Here is an 18,520-nt window from a genome sequence, read left to right as displayed (position 1 = left end):
TATAGAGGGCAAGCACCTCGCAATGTTATCAACTATTGTAATTCGTTTGTAATCAATATGGACAACGTCCGGATGATTAGTTTCGGATCCTTTCATTTACATATTAGGCCATGACCCAACAACTGTTCCTTTGTAAGACTGAAACGAGGATATCTACTACTCGTAGTACTTTTCTGTTTTATTAATATTGAGAAAATGATGATGGTGTTTATGATGATCACAAGATGATTAAGAATAATGATGATCACATGATCATAATGATATATGTTAATGGTGATTCGGTTAGGAATAATTAGGTTAAATGATATGTGTATTATGATGATGATGATGATGATGGTACATGGTAGACGATGTGATGGTGTCTAGGTGATGATACATGATACGTGATATGTGAAGAATAATGGTAACATATATAATAACGATGATAAGATGATGTTGTTATGATATTGATGATGCGGTTTTGTTAAATGATGAATGACTGTGATTATGATTATGATAATTTGAATGAAGATGAAAAGGATGATAATGATGATGATGATGGAAGCTAGATCATGTGATGATAATGTTTTGCTTATGAAGAATAAGAAGAAAGACAATTAGATATACGAGATCTGTATATTAGTCTGTGTTATTGAAACGGAAATATAAAGATGGAGGAATGGATAGGGGTGTAGTCAGGAAACGAGAGGTCGTGGGTTCAAGCCCGGACTCTTGCATATTTTTTTTTAAAGAAGAAGAAGAAAAAGGGAACCAGTTAATACGAAGTTAAATATAATTAAGTTCTGATTTTAATCAGGAAAGTTGAAAGGGAGGAATGGTTTAAGGATGTTATCGGGTTAGTGGGACGTCGCGGGTTCAAACCCGGACTTGGGCATTTTTTTAAGGACTACTTCTTTGAGGTAGTATACTTATTATTATTATTATTATTATTATTATTATTATTATTATTATTATTATTATTATTATTATTATTATTATTATTATTATTGGTATTAACATATAACATTTTATTACTAGTATTATCATTAAAATTACCATTATTTTTTTTATTTAAAATGAAACAACCCAACCCGTATTAAAACCGGCCCATAAAAATTTTTCCTTTTAATACGCGTTAAATAATACTTTAGGTCCCGTTACACATATTCCAAAACGTATTTGTTATCAAAGTAAGTTCATCGAACTTAAAACATACATTAATGATTTAAACTCCTTAATACAATGGTTCATTAATTAAATCGTAAACCGGTTATAATCATTATGACCCGACTAGTTACGTTTACACAAAACCGAGCATGGTGATTTGGGACTACGCTACCCAAATCCTAATCGAGTCCAAAAGCAAGATCTTCTAAAGCAACCTAGCCGAGATCTCTAATTCCCAAGCTTACCCGAGCCGCCAAGCATGCGAACCTATAAAAATATCAACAACGAGAGGGTAAGCTAACGCTTAGTGAGTGAGAATATACTACATACATATATATGCATAAAATGGACACGCCACAAAATAGCAAATACCGCATACCGGAGCATCCAAACATAAAGGCAAGCTAGTCTAAGCATACCGTAAGATCACTAAGCAATGAGCTAAAGATACATCAACAAAATATAAGTTTGCCAAAAAACGATGTGAACAATGCCAATAAGCTACACCCGGGGGGTTAGCTACAACACGACAATACAACATTATATGTATACAATATATATGTATATATATGTATATATCTCTCGAATAACATAATTTTCTTACGCTTACAACACAATAACCATGGTTAACCAATCGTACAAGGGAACGATACTCGTAAGAGACCGTCGGAGTTCGTAACATCCATTAGCGTTACTTAAACACCGCGTAATCACTAATCCCCCGGGTGATGTCTTAAACACCGCGACTAATTCACCCCCATGACAATGTGGCATCTTAAACACCGCGACGAATCCACACGTCAATCAAAATAATGAGTGGTGTCTTGAACACCGCGACAATTCCACTCCCATGACAATGTGGTGTCTTAACCACCGCGACAATACCACATGCCAATCAAACAATGAGTAGTGTCTTAAACACCGCGACACTACTACTCGTTACTTAGAATGTGGTGTCTTGAACACCGCGACAATTCCACTCCCATGACAATGTGGTGTCTTAACCACCGCGACAATACCACATGCCAATCAAACAATGAGTAGTGTCTTAAACACCGCGACACTACTACTCGTTACTTAGAATGTTGTGTCTTGAACACCGCGACAATTCCACTCCCATGACAATGTGGTGTCTTAACCACCGCGACAATACCACATGCCAATCAAACAATGAGTAGTGTCTTAAACACCGCGACACTACTACTCGTTACTTAGAATGTGGTGTCTTGAACACCGCGACAATACCACATTCATACTACACAAATAAATACATTATATACGTACACGCATAATTATTCCACTCACAATATTAACCCTTCGCCATTGGGGTTATATAATCCACATCACACGCCCATGTGATAGAGTACACGCAAGGTGTGCACCTCGTCAAAGATGGTCAACCAAAACGCACAACCGTGCCAATTGGACCTACACACAAGTCCATCAATCCACCTATATGTGAAGTGAGATCTATAACCGAGAACCACTTCACCCGACCCGTACCCATCCTACACATACATATGCATATAGGATATTAACACTCACCTTAAGCCTTGATGAATGCAACCAAGTAATCCGCAACTCGTCAATGGAAAGTACCTATTCCATTATCACAAATTCAACAACACACTTAGATTGGATTTACAAACCAACCCAATTTGACACTTAGTGCAAATTCGACCCAAATGTAATTCCAAGTACAAACCGCGCCCAAACTAACCAATAATTACTAACACCGGTGAAAATGGTCCTAATATGCCAAGTAAACCCAAACACAAGTGTTAAACACATGTCTCACCCATTTTGACACCAAAACCCTAATTTTGACCCATTAAGTCAAAATCTCACCTTTTACAAGTCTTGACACCAAAACACATTTAACTCGGTTTAATACTTCAACTTAATCCATTTTAAGTTTATAAACCTTAATAAATCAACAATCGGGTCAAAATCATCACCAAACCCTAATTTTGGCTCTAGTCAAAATTAGTCAACTCCAAGAACCCTAAATGTCCCCAAAACCTCAATAATCACTAATACTAGTGATTATACACCATTTACAAGTCTTACAAGCATGAACTTGCACACCAAACCCAAAACCCGACATTAACAACAAAAAAACCCGAATCTTGGTGTTAACCTTCAATTAACAACTAAATGGGTTTCACCTATGAATCATACAATCAAAAGCCCTAAACTTGAATGATGAACACGAAAATGAATTTCGGAGTTAGAGCTTACCACTAGTATCACTGTGTAGCTAAGAACGAGGAGAACACACTTGTCAACTACGCCAAGGATCAACTCCCGATCCTTCCTTTCCAAAAATCCTTTTGAAATCAAATGGGTGTTTGAGTTTGAGAGGAAAAATGAAAAGAAAAGGGAAATTAAAATGAGAAATGAAATGAATGGATGAGGTTAAATCCTCAAATCTGGCTCAAACGCGAAAAGACCAAATTGCCCTTGAACTTCATTTAAATTTACAAGAATATGGTGCCAGTTCACACCATTCGCCGCGCCGCGGCCTAATTCGTCGCGCCGCGACGATTGCCTCGAACTGGTGACTTTGTTAACAAGCTTTCTGATCTGGATTTATTTGAAACGCCGCGCCGCGGCTCCCTTTGTCGCGCCGCGACACCCAACGTGGCCTGACACATTTTCTCGCATACAAGACTTTAACACCCAAACATGTATCGAACCCTTCATACGCCTGTCGTACATACACAATACACCTATAAATCATGTACGGGGAAAAACGGGGTGTTACAACTCTCCCCCACTTAGACTCGATCACGTCCTCGTGATCCTTGTCATTTAACCAAACGGACCACACTTCACGGTCCTCAAACATAAGTCCAAACCGACTTTCCTAAGCAATTCTTCCCACTGAATTGCCTTTAACAACTAAATCGTCACCCGCGATTTATCAAATCCACAATCCGAGCACTAAAACCATGCTCATTCCCTAACATCGGGAAAACTCAACCAATCTCGTACAGAGATATCAACCCCTTAGCGTACCCTTACCGAGTACAACGCTAAAAGCAACCAAGTCTCAACCTAAGGTCAACAATCCGAAACGATGAAGACCGAACCAACGAATCCTGACGGATAACACCAATCACTAAACATCCCTTGTAGTGCGCAATACGATCAATACGCAACTACCGTAACATCATAATCAAAAGGCTAAAACCGATAGCGCCCAAAACGACTATGAAAACGCCAAATCCAAAGGTGTACAAAATCGACTATCGTCACACCCGTAACAACACGTGAGCGAAACACGGCTATCGCATCACTAATCATACCACATGGTCCTCGCGACCCCACCATCGGCGTATAAAAACACCCGATCGATCACACAACACGGTCCTTACGACCCCACCATTGGTGTATAAAACAACCAACAGATCAACATCACGGTCCTTACGACCCCACCATCGGTGTATAAAACAACCGACAGATCACACAACACGAAGGCTGGCCGAAAACACACGCGCCTTAGTGAATCCGAACTACACGAGATTCACTACCATGATGAAGTCAGCGAACCCGAATATCATGCTTCACCAATCAATAATCCCATGATGAAGTCAGCGGACCCCGAGGGTCATGCTTCACCAATCTCAACACCGGATGAAGTCAGCGGACTCCAAAATTCATGCTTCACCGATATAACACCTCGCTCATGATGAAATCAGCGGACCCCGAAGGTCATGCTCCACCAATCGCATACTCCCATGATGAAGTCAGCGGACCCTAAAGGTCATGCTTCATCAATCACCAATACCATGATGAAGTCAGCGGACCCGAAAGTCATGCTTCATCAATCAACGCCCTTTTGGCCTCGAACGACGAGTAGCGTAACATCGCGCTCTGCTACGCCATAGTGAATCCTAACGGATACCACTAACCATTCACATACACGAGCAAGAACCACCTATATCAAACATAGGCACAAAACAATTATTCTCTAGAAGAGAATCCGACACACACCTCCCTTAACCGAAGGATTTCACCTTGCTCGCCAAACACGTCCATTATCTCTCAATCGAGATTTACCACATTACCACCTCGGTGATAATTCAAATCCAAACCATAAGTACAATTTATCCAAAATTGTAATCTACCACAAATCGACCAAAATCAGGTCTCGACAATATTTTCCGGATCTACCAAAAGCATCATCCGAAATCTCACACTAAAACTTCCTCGTGCGGGAGTGTAACTCCCCCATTTGGAACTACGTCCCATATCCACAAGAACCGTACAATGCTACTTAAGGTAGACTTTACAAAGATTGGGCTCACACGACCCGTCACCATATCTTGCTCCAGCCTTGAGCACACAAAGGATTTCAATCAATCCTTAAACACTTCGAGCAAAAAGTGTACCACGATTACACAAACCATACCTTCGCAATCATCCAATTGCTTTAGTTTGTCAAATTACACCTAGTCACTCATGTACCTAAGGATTTCACTTCGGTACCCTAAGTACAATGTAACCGCAACATAATCGGAGTCGAACACCACGCTAGTAGGTATAAAAGAGGCACCTAATGTCGCGTCATAAAGACTCCATTACCAACATACATCGAGATTCAAAACACTCGATCTCAAGGGTTTCAGCCCACCCGTCGAACCTCACGGTTCATCGACCTCAACACAAAAGCGAACACGCGCTTAACAACCGAACACCAACTCATTTCCATGGCTTGGTAGAAACATTTTACAAATATCAAGGAATGCTTGGTTACACCAAGTCTTACGCCCTTCGCCCGTCAATCAAAACGTCGTCATAGGGTACTTCCATTAGGAACGTCACCCATATCAATAACATGCACAACACAATGCATTTAATAAACTCAACTTCAAACGGCACTTAATAAATAATCAAAAGACATATTTATTAAAACGAAACGTACCTTAACGTCTCCTTGCCGGCCCCGTCCCCGCTAACTTGGGACATTCCGACTTACGATGTCCTTCTTCTTGGCAACTGAAGCACACCATGCCATCGCCTTTTGGTACCGAACATTCCCACGACTTGTGACCCCTTATGCCACAATTGTAACATCTAGACGCACTAGAATCCAATATACCCGTCCGTGTACCACCCGTGCTCACACTCGGACCCTTAGTCCTCTTACTCGGAGCACCATGCGAAACAACCCTTCTCTCGCTCGAAGGTTCACCCTTCTTTGATCGTGAATACGACTCGAAACCTCTAGCCACGGCGAATAATTCCGCAAACGATTTCGCGTGACCCCGGCTAATCTTATTCTTCAAGTCATCATTCAAGGTTCGATAGAAATCCTCCATCAACAACCGATCATTCCCTAAATACTCCGGGCAAAAATGAGTCTTCGCCATAAAGGTCGTCTTGAGAGTATTCAAATCCATAGATCCCTGTTGCAAGTTTCGCAACTCATCACGCAATTCCGACAAGTCGGCCGAAGTCCGGAACTCCTCGAAGAATTCCTTCTTAAAATCGTCCCACGATAATGCCATAAACGGCTCACCACCGACAAGATCAATCTTACCATCCAACCAATCCTTCGCCCTACCCCGCAATAAACTAGTAGCGAGTCTTGTATTTTTCTCGGGAGGGCATTCAATAGTACGAAAACACCCTTCAACATCCGAGATCCAAGTTGTGCTTACTAAAGGATCCGGTTTCCCGTCATACATCGGAGGTTTAGTCCTCATGAAGCTCTTAAGACAATGCTCCATTTCTCCACCATTTCGAAATTCGGAATACTTCCTATCCATTTCTTCTCGAAATGCACTCATTTGCTCCGCAACAGCGGCCGCAACTCTAGCGTTAAACTCAGCGTCGTTCGTCTCGATCCCATTTCCCGTCGCCATTCTAAGGAATGCAAAGCGGTTAGACCACGAACGTGTAAATCACACGCACAACACCGCCCCATCTTGCTAAACATTTGTCGTACATCACTTGCTAAACACGATTTGCACCCGTAATAAGGTTTGCAAGTCCTTATTACGCATACACGCTGTATCGGCTCGTTAGTACAACAACCGTCTCGCTCGATGATATATGCAAACACAAACAAAATTCTACGCGATATAAACACACGCGAGAATTATTATCACATCACAATAGCATATTAATAATATTCGCATTACTAATATAAACGTTAGTCAACCTATAAACAAGGCACTAGCTAGAACCCATTCCGACCCGTACTCCTACAAGTCCCGCAACAAATTAAGCACACACAAAAGTCTAAGTCTAGGCACCTATCTCAAGTCACCTAAATCCCTTAGACCATGCTCTGATACCACTTGAAACAACCCAACCCGTATTAAAACCGGCCCATAAAAATTTTTCCTTTTAATACGCGTTAAATAATACTTTAGGTCCCGTTACACATATTCCAAAACGTATTTGTTATCAAAGTAAGTTCATCGAACTTAAAACATACATTAATGATTTAAACTCCTTAATACAATGGTTCATTAATTAAATCGTAAACCGGTTATAATCATTATGACCCGACTAGTTACGTTTACACAAAATCGAGCATGGTGATTTGGGACTACGCTACCCAAATCCTAATCGAGTCCAAAAGCAAGATCTTCTAAAGCAACCTAGCCGAGATCTCTAATTCCCAAGCTTACCCGAGCCGCCAAGCATGCGAACCTATAAAAATATCAACAACGAGAGGGTAAGCTAACGCTTAGTGAGTGAGAATATACTACATACATATATATGCATAAAATGGACACGCCACAAAATAGCAAATACCGCATACCGGAGCATCCAAACATAAAGGCAAGCTAGTCTAAGCATACCGTAAGATCACTAAGCAATGAGCTAAAGATACATCAACAAAATATAAGTTTGCCAACAACGATGTGAACAATGCCAATAAGCTACACCCGGGGGGTTAGCTACAACACGACAATACAACATTATATGTATACAATATATATGTATATATATGTATATATCTCTCGAATAACATAATTTGCTTACGCTTACAACACAATAACCATGGTTAACCAATCGTACAAGGGAACGATACTCGTAAGAGACCGTCGGAGTTCGTAACATCCATTAGAGTTACTTAAACACCGCGTAATCACTAATCCCCCGGGTGATGTCTTAAACACCGCGACTAATTCACCCCCATGACAATGTGGCGTCTTAAACACCGCGACGAATCCACACGTCAATCAAAATAATGAGTGGTGTCTTGAACACCGCGACAATTCCACTCCCATGACAATGTGGTGTCTTAACCACCGCGACAATACCACATGCCAATCAAACAATGAGTAGTGTCTTAAACACCGCGACACTACTACTCGTTACTTAGAATGTGGTGTCTTGAACACCGCGACAATTCCACTCCCATGACAATGTGGTGTCTTAACCACCGCGACAATACCACATGCCAATCAAACAATGATTAGTGTCTTAAACACCGCGACACTACTACTCGTTACTTAGAATGTGGTGTCTTGAACACCGCGACAATTCCACTCCCATGACAATGTGGTGTCTTAACCACCGCGACAATACCACATGCCAATCAAACAATGAGTAGTGTCTTAAACACCGCGACACTACTACTCGTTACTTAGAATGTGGTGTCTTGAGCACCGCGACAATACCACATTCATACTACACAAATAAATACATTATATACGTACACGCATAATTATTCCACTCACAATATTAACCCTTCGCCATTGGGGTTATATAATCCACATCACACGCCCATGTGATAGAGTACATGCAAGGTGTGCACCTCGTCAAAGATGGTCAACCAAAACGCACAACCGTGCCAATTGGACCTACACACAAGTCCATCAATCCACCTATATGTGAAGTGAGCTCTATAACCGAGAACCACTTCACCCGACCCGCACCCATCCTACACATACATATGCATATAGGATATTAACACTCACCTTAAGCCTTGATGAATGCAACCAAGTAATCCGCAACTCGTCAATGGAAAGTACCTATTCCATTATCACAAATTCAACAACACACTTAGATTGGATTTACAAACCAACCCAATTTGACACTTAGTGCAAATTCGACCCAAATGTAATTCCAAGTACAAACCGCGCCCAAACTAACCAATAATTACTAACACGGGTGAAAATGGTCCTAATATGCCAAGTAAACCCAAACACAAGTGTTAAACACATGTCTCACCCATTTTGACACCAAAACCCTAATTTTGACCCATTAAGTCAAAATCTCACCGTTTACAAGTCTTGACACCAAAACACATTTAACTCGGTTTAATACTTCAACTTAATCCATTTTAAGTTTATAAACCTTAATAAATCAACAATCGGGTCAAAATCATCACCAAACCCTAATTTTGGCTCTAGTCAAAATTAGTCAACTCCAAGAACCCTAAATGTCCCCAAAACCTCAATAATCACTAATACTAGTGATTATACACCATTTACAAGTCTTACAAGCATGAACTTGCACACCAAACCCAAAACCCGACATTAACAACAAAAAAACCCGAATCTTGGTGTTAACCTTCAATTAACAACTAAATGGGTTTCACCTATGAATCATACAATCAAAAGCCCTAAACTTGAATGATGAACACGAAAATGAATTTCGGAGTTAGAGCTTACCACTAGTATCACCGTGTAGCTAAGAACGAGGAGAACACACTTGTCAACTACGCCAAGGATCAACTCCCGATCCTTCCTTTCCAAAAATCCTTTTGAAATCAAATGGGTGTTTGAGTTTGAGAGGAAAAATGAAAAGAAAAGGGAAATTAAAATGAGAAATGAAATGAATGGATGAGGTTAAATCCTCAAATCTGGCTCAAACGCGAAAAGACCAAATTGCCCTTGAACTTCATTTAAATTTACAAGAATCTGGTGCCAGTTCACACCATTCGCCGCGCCGCGGCCTAATTCGTCGCGCCGCGACGATTGCCTCGAACTGGTGACTTTGTTAACAAGCTTTCTGATCTGGATTTATTTGAAAGGCCGCGCCGCGGCTCCCTTTGTCGCGCCGCGACACCCAACGTGGCCTGACACATTTTCTCGCATACAAGACTTTAACACCCAAACATGTATCGAACCCTTCATACGCCTGTCGTACATACACAATACACCTATAAATCATGTACGGGGAAAAACGGGGTGTTACATAAAAACTATCATTTTTATTAAAGTTATCATTTTTAGTAAAATTATCATAAGATATAAAATTATCATTTTTATTAAACTTATTATTATTATTATTATTATTATTACTATTATTATTATTATTATTATTATTACAACAAATATTATTTATCTAAAATATAATTATTACATATCTATACTAATATTACATAGTTTTATATTTTTTAAACAAAATATTATTTTTATTAAATGATACATACTATATAGATATATTATACAATATAGATAGTAATATGATTATATATGTAAAAATTAATCTTAATACATTATAAACTTAGTTGATTAATATAATATGTGTTAATATATGACTGATATAGGTTCGTGAATCCGAGACCAACCCTACAATTGTTCAATGTCGTCATATGTATTTTTACTACAAAATACATTATGGTGAGTTTCATTTGCTCCCTTTTTAAATGCTTTTGCAATATATATTTTTGGGACTGAGAATACATGCGCTGCTTTTATAACTGTTTTACGAAATAGACACAAGTACTTAAAACTACATTCTATGGCTGGATTATTAAACCGAATATGCTCCTTTTTAGTCTGGTAATCTAAGAATTAGGAAACAGACACCCTAATTGACGCGAATCCTAAAGATAGATCTATTGGGCCCAACAAGCCCCATCCAAAGTACCGGATGCTTTAGTACTTCGAATTTATCATGTCCGAAGGGAGTTCCGGAATGATGGGGATATTCTATATGCATCTTGTTAAGGTCGGTTACCAGGTGTTCAATCCATATGAATGATTTTTGTCTCTATGCATGGGACGTATATTTATGAGTATCTTGTGGTCTATTATATTATTGAAAATGATTGTTTATGATAAACTAATGAAGTCACCAACCTTTTGGTTGACACTTGAAAGCATGTTTATTCTCAGGTTTGAAAGAAATCTTCCGCTGTGCATTTGCTCGTATTAGAGATATTACTTGGAGTCATTCATGACATATTTCAAAAGACGTTGCATTCGAGTCGTTAACTTCATCAAGATTATTATTAAATTAATTATAGTTGGATATATTATGAAAGGGTATGCATGCCGTCAACTTTCGATGAAATGAAAGTTTGTCTTTTAAAAACGAATGCAATGTTTGTAAAATGTATCATATAGAGGTCAATTACCTCGCGATGTAATCATATGTTATTGTATTCGTCCTTATGGATTAGGACGGGTCGCTTCATAATACTTCAAATTATATTTCGAATTATTATTTATATATACATACACACATATCTATTTACAATTAATTGTTCGTGAATCGTCGAGAGCAGTCGAAGGTCAACTGAATATATGAACATCGTTTAAAAATTTTCTAGACTCAACATTACATACTTTGTTTATCGTATCGAAATCATATAAAGATTAAGTTTAAATTTGGTCGAAAATTTCCGGGTCATCACATTTTTTTCATTTATAAAGCGTATGGTTTCGATGAATGGATTAAAAGATATAGCCAATTGAATTATTATTCATTTTAGTATTATTATTGTTAAAATGATTATTATTACTATCGTCGTTATTATCTTCGTTATTATTATTATCTAATAATTATTATTATTATTATAATTATTAGTATTATCATTAATATTATTATAATACTTATTAGTATCACCTAATTATTATAATTGCTATTATTATCATTAATATGAATGCGATATAAAAGAAGACTAAAAGTTAGTAAACAAATCGATTAGAAAATAATGAGTATAAGTATCATGATGAAATTAAAATATTGTAAGATATTGACTTAGATAAAAATATCGTTTTCATTATTTTTATCATTATTAATATTATTAAAAGTATTATTAATATTAAAACATTCATTTTTACTAAAATTATCATTTTAATAGAAATATCATTGTTATTATAAAATATAATTATTATTATCATTTTAGTATTATTATTATTAAAAATTATCATTTTGAATAGAATTATTATTTTTACGAAATATTATTATTACTGTTAACATTAAAAAGTATCGTTATTATTAAAATTATCATGATTAGAATTATCATTTTAGAGGAATATTCAAATGAGACCAAACTTTAAGTTGAGATTCAAGGGACCAATCAGATTGCGACACGTGTCGCGATAATCACATGTGATTGAAAAAAAATTTAAAAAAAAAATAATTTCGAAAAAAAAAATTTCAAAAATTTTTTTTTTCGGATTTTTTTTTAATTTTTTTGAAATTTTTTTTTTAATTTTTTTTTCAATCACATGTGATTAAATTTAACATGCAGTAAATCACATGTGATTGGGCATGCCAATCACATGTGATTGTAAAACTCAATCACATGTGATTGTTGCATGTCAAATCCAATCACATGTAATTGAAAAATAAAATTCAGTAAAATGACGAATAATAACGAATTTCACTAAATTTGTGCTAAAACCTTCAAACACCAAGTTTTGGATCAAAACTTGATTAAATCACCGAATTAAAGTGAAATGATCACGAAACGCTAACAAACTTGATCAAATCACCAAATTAAAGTATGTTTCCGGTTGAAATTTTTTTTAAAAAATTGTAATTTTTTTTAATCACATGTGATTGGATTTGATATGCAGAATCACATGTGATTGAGTTCCACAATAACATGTGATTGGGTTTTACAATCACATGTGATTGAATTTGACATGCTAAATTTAAAAAAAAAAAAAAATTCATAAAAAAAATTTTCGAAATTTTTTTTTTTTTAAATTTTAAAATTTTTTTAATTTTTTGTCCAATCACATGTGATTGTCGCGCCACATGTCGCGCTCTGATTGGTCCATTGAATTTCAAGCAAATGTTTGGTTTCAAGGGAATACAACTCTATCATTTTATTATAATTAATATCATCATTAGTAAATATAAATATGGTTATTATTATTAACAGAATAATAATAATAATTATTATTATTACAAAATAATACCACTTTTAATTAGTATTATTATTATAAATATTATTTTATCAAATGAATATGTGATACAAAGATGCGGCATGAATAATAGATGCGGCATGAATAATTTAGAAAAAAAAACAGATGCGGCATTTCATCTATAAAGACCATTTTGATCTGATTTGGTATCACGCTAGAAACAAACTAAACCAAACTAAAATAATCCAAACGACGTGGTTCAGAAATTTCAACACATCAAAAGCAAACACACCACAAAAATAAGACACCTCAAAGATGAACGCTATACTTTTCTACAGAACTGAAATCATATCATTACAATGTACCACTTTCACTAAAAGTTTCTGTATCATTTAGACTATGCCAGATAGCAACTTCCCAGAAACAGATGTATTCATTTCTGAGTATGACGAAACAAAAAAGGTAAACCCAAAAAGGCAATGTCATATTAGTACATAACTATTACTATTATGCACATGCTACACTCTTATATATAGTATATAGTTTTCTTTTTCTGTGAGGAAAACATTCACGAGGAACACGAGAGCATGCACACACCTGGACGATAAGCCCAGGCAGGAGGCAACCGAGCATATCTTTGCATATCAGGTTGCTCATCGTACGGTCTCTCCATTACCTTTAGTAACCGCCTAACCTCTTCAAAGTCACCTTGTTCAGCCATATCTATTGCACTCTGGCATAAATAGTTCCTGAGAACGTACTTAGGATTCACAGAATTCATTGAAGCTTTCCTTTCCACATCCGAAACACCGGTACCAGATAGCTGCACGTAAACAGATAGTTGTATGTAAACAATGCCTTGAATAACCTCAGCATGGAATGGGTCAAATGTGGGATATGTTTTATCTCTAACTAAACAGAAAGTGGGTCAAAAGTTGCCCAAAGTATATGTTTGATGCAGAAAACCTCCGATATTTCTAACCCAAACAATGTTTGTTTTTATTATTGGAATTTTCCAAGTGTTGAGTGCAATAAAAGAGTAACCATTATTCCATTTACAATTCTGGGCAATATTGTATTCTCTATCTTTTAAGAAGATACAACCTTCCAAAATTTTCTACTTCGTGCAGCTAAAATAGAAATGTGGACGCAAATGCAGAAATCACCTTTTTAGGCAGCACAAATGTACCCATGATAAAATATTACATAAATCTACAATCAAAAGTTGTTGACCCAAAATGGAAAAGCATTTAGTAGCTTACCTTGAGTAAAACCTTTTGAAAGTGGATTACTTTTCCTGAGTGAGTTAATACCACATTGCCCATAGTAGAAATTCAAGAGAAGTTGTACCTTTTTGCATTTGGTATATATTGATATTATGTTTGTCAATATTTATATAAAAAACCACAATTAAGTTTATTCGACGAAGAGTTTCTGGACAATTATAGATTCCCCATTTTGACCCGGTCACGAACCAGCCCATTTTTACCACAGTTAACAAAAAAACAAGCCACATGTCAATTTTGATACGAGTTCAGAAGTCATGCTACCTCAGCAATATAACGTTTGACCCAGCTGGTCCAAGCCTCCTTACGCTCTCTGCCAATATCTAGCAAAGCAGCCTTGATTGGAACCAACAATTCTTTATCAGGAACATTGGGATCAGTCTTAATGTTGGAAAGTAATCTGAAGAAGTTCGTGTAATCAACTTTGTCAACTGCCATGTTGTTCAGCAGCTCACCAATAAGCTCTTTATTATACCTGGGCAGGCCAACTTTTTTAGTCATTATGGCCTGATACTCATCCATAAATTTAGTACCATATCTGCAATGAAACATAAAATTAAAGTGTTACTGTCATGATTAAAGTGTTCTGCAAACAAACACGAACTAATGTTTATATACCTATCCATTGCATAATTGAGTTCTTTCTTATTTATGAGCTGGGCAGTTGAAAGAGCTAATGCAAATTGGCCTATATTCCACGACCCAATATCGGGTTGTTCTGCAAAGCAATACCTTCTCCCTGGAAGATCGGTTGTGTTTGGGGTAAAACTAGGATCAAAGGCGTCAAGAAATCCAAACGGGCCGTAATCGATCGTTAGCCCTAATACGCTCATGTTATCGGTATTTAACACACCGTGGGTGAACCCAACACCCTGCCATTTTGCAATTAAGGAAGCAGTCCGTTCAGCAACTTCTACCAGCCAAGCTGATATAAGGATTCAAGATCAGACTAAAGTGCACACACACACATACATAACTTGGATATATAAGTGACAATATTTAGACTCACAATAATCGATTAATTCTTATAACATTCACCTGCATACTTGTTAGAAGTTAGATCCACAACATCGTCGTTTCCTTCACCAGTAGAGAAAGATAAATCATCACTTTTGCTGATATTTTCTAAATGAGGAAAGTGATGTTTGATGGTGTAATCGGCCAACATTCGCACAATGTCAAGATCCTCTTTTCCTCTTTTAGCATGTATCTGGAATGAGCCAAAACGCAAAAACGATTGTGCTACACGGCACACGATAGCGCCAGGCTCATCTTTTGGATTCCCACTGTAACATAAAAGGTAAGGCAACAAACACAACTGAGTTATTTGCACGAAATCAAAACTGAAATAAATTTGCTAATTTGCAAAACTTACTCATAAAACATGTCACGACTCACTAATTTTCCAGTCATTACAAGGCTAAGTGCACGAGTGGTTGGTATACCAAGACTGTGAATTGCTTCACTACAAAGAAATTCGCGAATGCTGCTACGTAAAACGGCTAAACCGTCCGCAAAACGGCTATACGGTGTTTTCCCGGCACCTTTCAACTGAAGCTCCCATCTTTGGTTCTTGGAGCTTAGTAACTCACCGAGTGTGATTGCCCGACCATCACCCAACTGGTCAGCCCATACTCCAAATTGATGCCCACCATAACATTGAGCATATGACAATCTGAATCACAATTAACTGCTAAAATCAGCCTTTTCTTGAAAAAAAAAAAAAAAAAAAAAAAAAAAAAAAAAAAAAAAAAAAAAAAAAGATTTTTCTAAAATATTAACGTGAATGAATGCCACTCACCCTCCTTTTAAAGGAGTTGCTCCCGAAAACAGATATGGAAAGTCGGGTCTTTCAAATCTGCAACACACATAGAAACTTAGAGTGTATTCAAGTGTCGTATATAAAAGAATGGTGGACACAACAGTATAGAAAGATGAAATATTTGAAAACTTCTTATATTGACTTGGCAGAAGTGATCTCTGTATGTATATATTATGTGGTAAATAACTCACTCTTTAGGATCTAAATCAATAATATCAGCAACAGACTGTGACCAAACGACTAACACAGGGTTATCAACTTCAGCAGATGGAAATACTCTTGAATAACAAGCATGAAGTACCTATAAAAATTCAACCACAAAATATAAAATAAATTTACGAATACATACTGTGTGAATACAAATTGTGAGCAATAACATATCTTCTAACGATTAAACATACGTAGCATACGAATATCTGTAAACAATATACTTGCTTATCGTTTGGTGAAAGAATGATCAAAGTGTTTATAATGTAACAAATATCTATCATAGATATTAATCTGTATTTGTGTATTATTCTTTACTTTCCCAGTGATTAGTAATTAAGAAATGGTCAGTTGGTTCTTAATTTTTTGGTTTCAGTTTAGGTTCAAAAAATGTTGAATCGATATTAACTGGTTCTCAATTAATCGAATCGCGGGTTAACCATACATGAACATTCCAAATGAAACATGTACAAACATATTTTTGTTTTTTGAACGACACGATATTATATACTCCGTATAAACGTGTGGATAAATTATATTTATGAAAGACTGATTTTGTTTTCTGTTTTGGCTGAATTGAATGCCGGACAAAAACTCTAGATACAAAACTACGATTTAAGGAAGAATCTCCAAGGAAACAAAACAAAAAGGTTCGTGAATGAGGCAAGAATGTGAGGCGAAAATTTGTAAAAACGGGAGATCACTTTACGCATAACTATTCCTTTCATGTAATGAACTGATACCATCATGCAAAGTAAAAGACATAGTGTTTATGTCACACTAGCATGAATAATAGGTACACTATGACTAATTCCTAAACCCTGAACTGAAACTGAAACCGAAAAAACAAACAGACTTGACTAATTACAAGAAGATTATGCATTATGACTAAATCCTAAATTCACACCGCCACTGATAGGTACACATGATTTCTTCCTAATAAGAGTGTGTCCTAAGGCTATTTATAGGCTGATCTGAGATCAGAATATTAATACTTCATTGACTCAAAACAATTTCTGCTATTAGGAGTGCTAATTTTATTTTATGTCATTATATCAATCAAGCCCTAATTACAAATTATAAACTCATACTACAACTTAAATATTATATCAGTATCAATATCAATTACAACAAGCTACATAATAAATACATTCAATAACATAATTCCTAAATGACATATAAATTAAATATTAAGGCCATATGATACTCTTTATTTAATACTTAATAAAAAATTTAACCTCTCGAGAAACGATATCGGTAAGAGGATCGGCAGGCAACTCACGAACAAATGAATGATCCCAATTTAGATGTTCTATTTTCAACTTAACCCTAGAATTTACACCCGAACTCTGATTCTGCAGTTCACCGGTGACCGGATCAGCAGATAGAGAAGCAGCGGCAACTGGAGGCGGAGATTCAGACGACATTTCAGTTAGTGAGAGTAAGGAGTAGTAAGTAATGCAGAGAAATGGAGAAGCAGATGTGGTTACTTGTATGTTTTATTTTTTTTATACAACGAAAAGTTTGTAATAATAATAATGCTTAGATGACTTTTAACAAAGAATTGATCGACTTAATCGAGTTTGTTGTGATCTCGTCTTTAGCCAACAATTGTACTTTGGTCTTTGGCTGGACATAAGTCAGTAGTAAAATGAAAGATTAATAAATAAATTTGTCAACATTAAAATATAACCATAAATAATATTAAAAGTGTGCTAATGTAAATAGCGTAGTCATACAAGCACTTTTCTTTTTTTCCAATATAGTTTATATATCTAAAAAAATAGGATATGTACTTTGAATTGAAAACTGTACTAATGTAAACAAAAGCTGACCGGTTACCTATTATACCAGTTAAACTGATTATTTGTCATTTTTTTAATTGAAAACATTACACTTACAGTCCATGTGATTTGTTCATTTTGCTTGTGCAGTTCCTAAAGTTAACAGATGTTAAATGGTCCGTTAAATCGAATAAG

The 18,520-nt window shown here is 36.4% G+C and overlaps 1 protein-coding gene across 1 annotated transcript; it reads right to left on the bottom strand.

The window, feature by feature from the left end:
• Positions 1 to 13,593: 13,593 nt before the first annotated feature.
• LOC139844010 (uncharacterized) lies at positions 13,594 to 18,086 on the bottom strand. Its single transcript, XM_071834205.1, has 8 exons — positions 17,780 to 18,086; positions 16,526 to 16,635; positions 16,314 to 16,370; positions 15,888 to 16,187; positions 15,551 to 15,798; positions 15,131 to 15,437; positions 14,777 to 15,050; positions 13,594 to 14,049 (listed from the first exon to the last, which is right to left on the bottom strand). The coding sequence occupies exons 1-8, from the start codon at positions 17,966 to 17,968 to the stop codon at positions 13,795 to 13,797; spliced, it is 1,740 nt and encodes a 579-aa protein (XP_071690306.1). The 5' UTR covers positions 17,969 to 18,086; the 3' UTR covers positions 13,594 to 13,794.
• Positions 18,087 to 18,520: the final 434 nt, after the last annotated feature.

This window comes from Rutidosis leptorrhynchoides, chromosome 4 (genome assembly GCF_046630445.1).
Source record: "Rutidosis leptorrhynchoides isolate AG116_Rl617_1_P2 chromosome 4, CSIRO_AGI_Rlap_v1, whole genome shotgun sequence".
Classification (NCBI taxonomy): domain Eukaryota; kingdom Viridiplantae; phylum Streptophyta; class Magnoliopsida; order Asterales; family Asteraceae; genus Rutidosis; species Rutidosis leptorrhynchoides.
The sequence above is the reverse complement of the archived record's forward strand: the minus strand, read 5'-3'. Positions and strand labels throughout refer to the sequence as shown.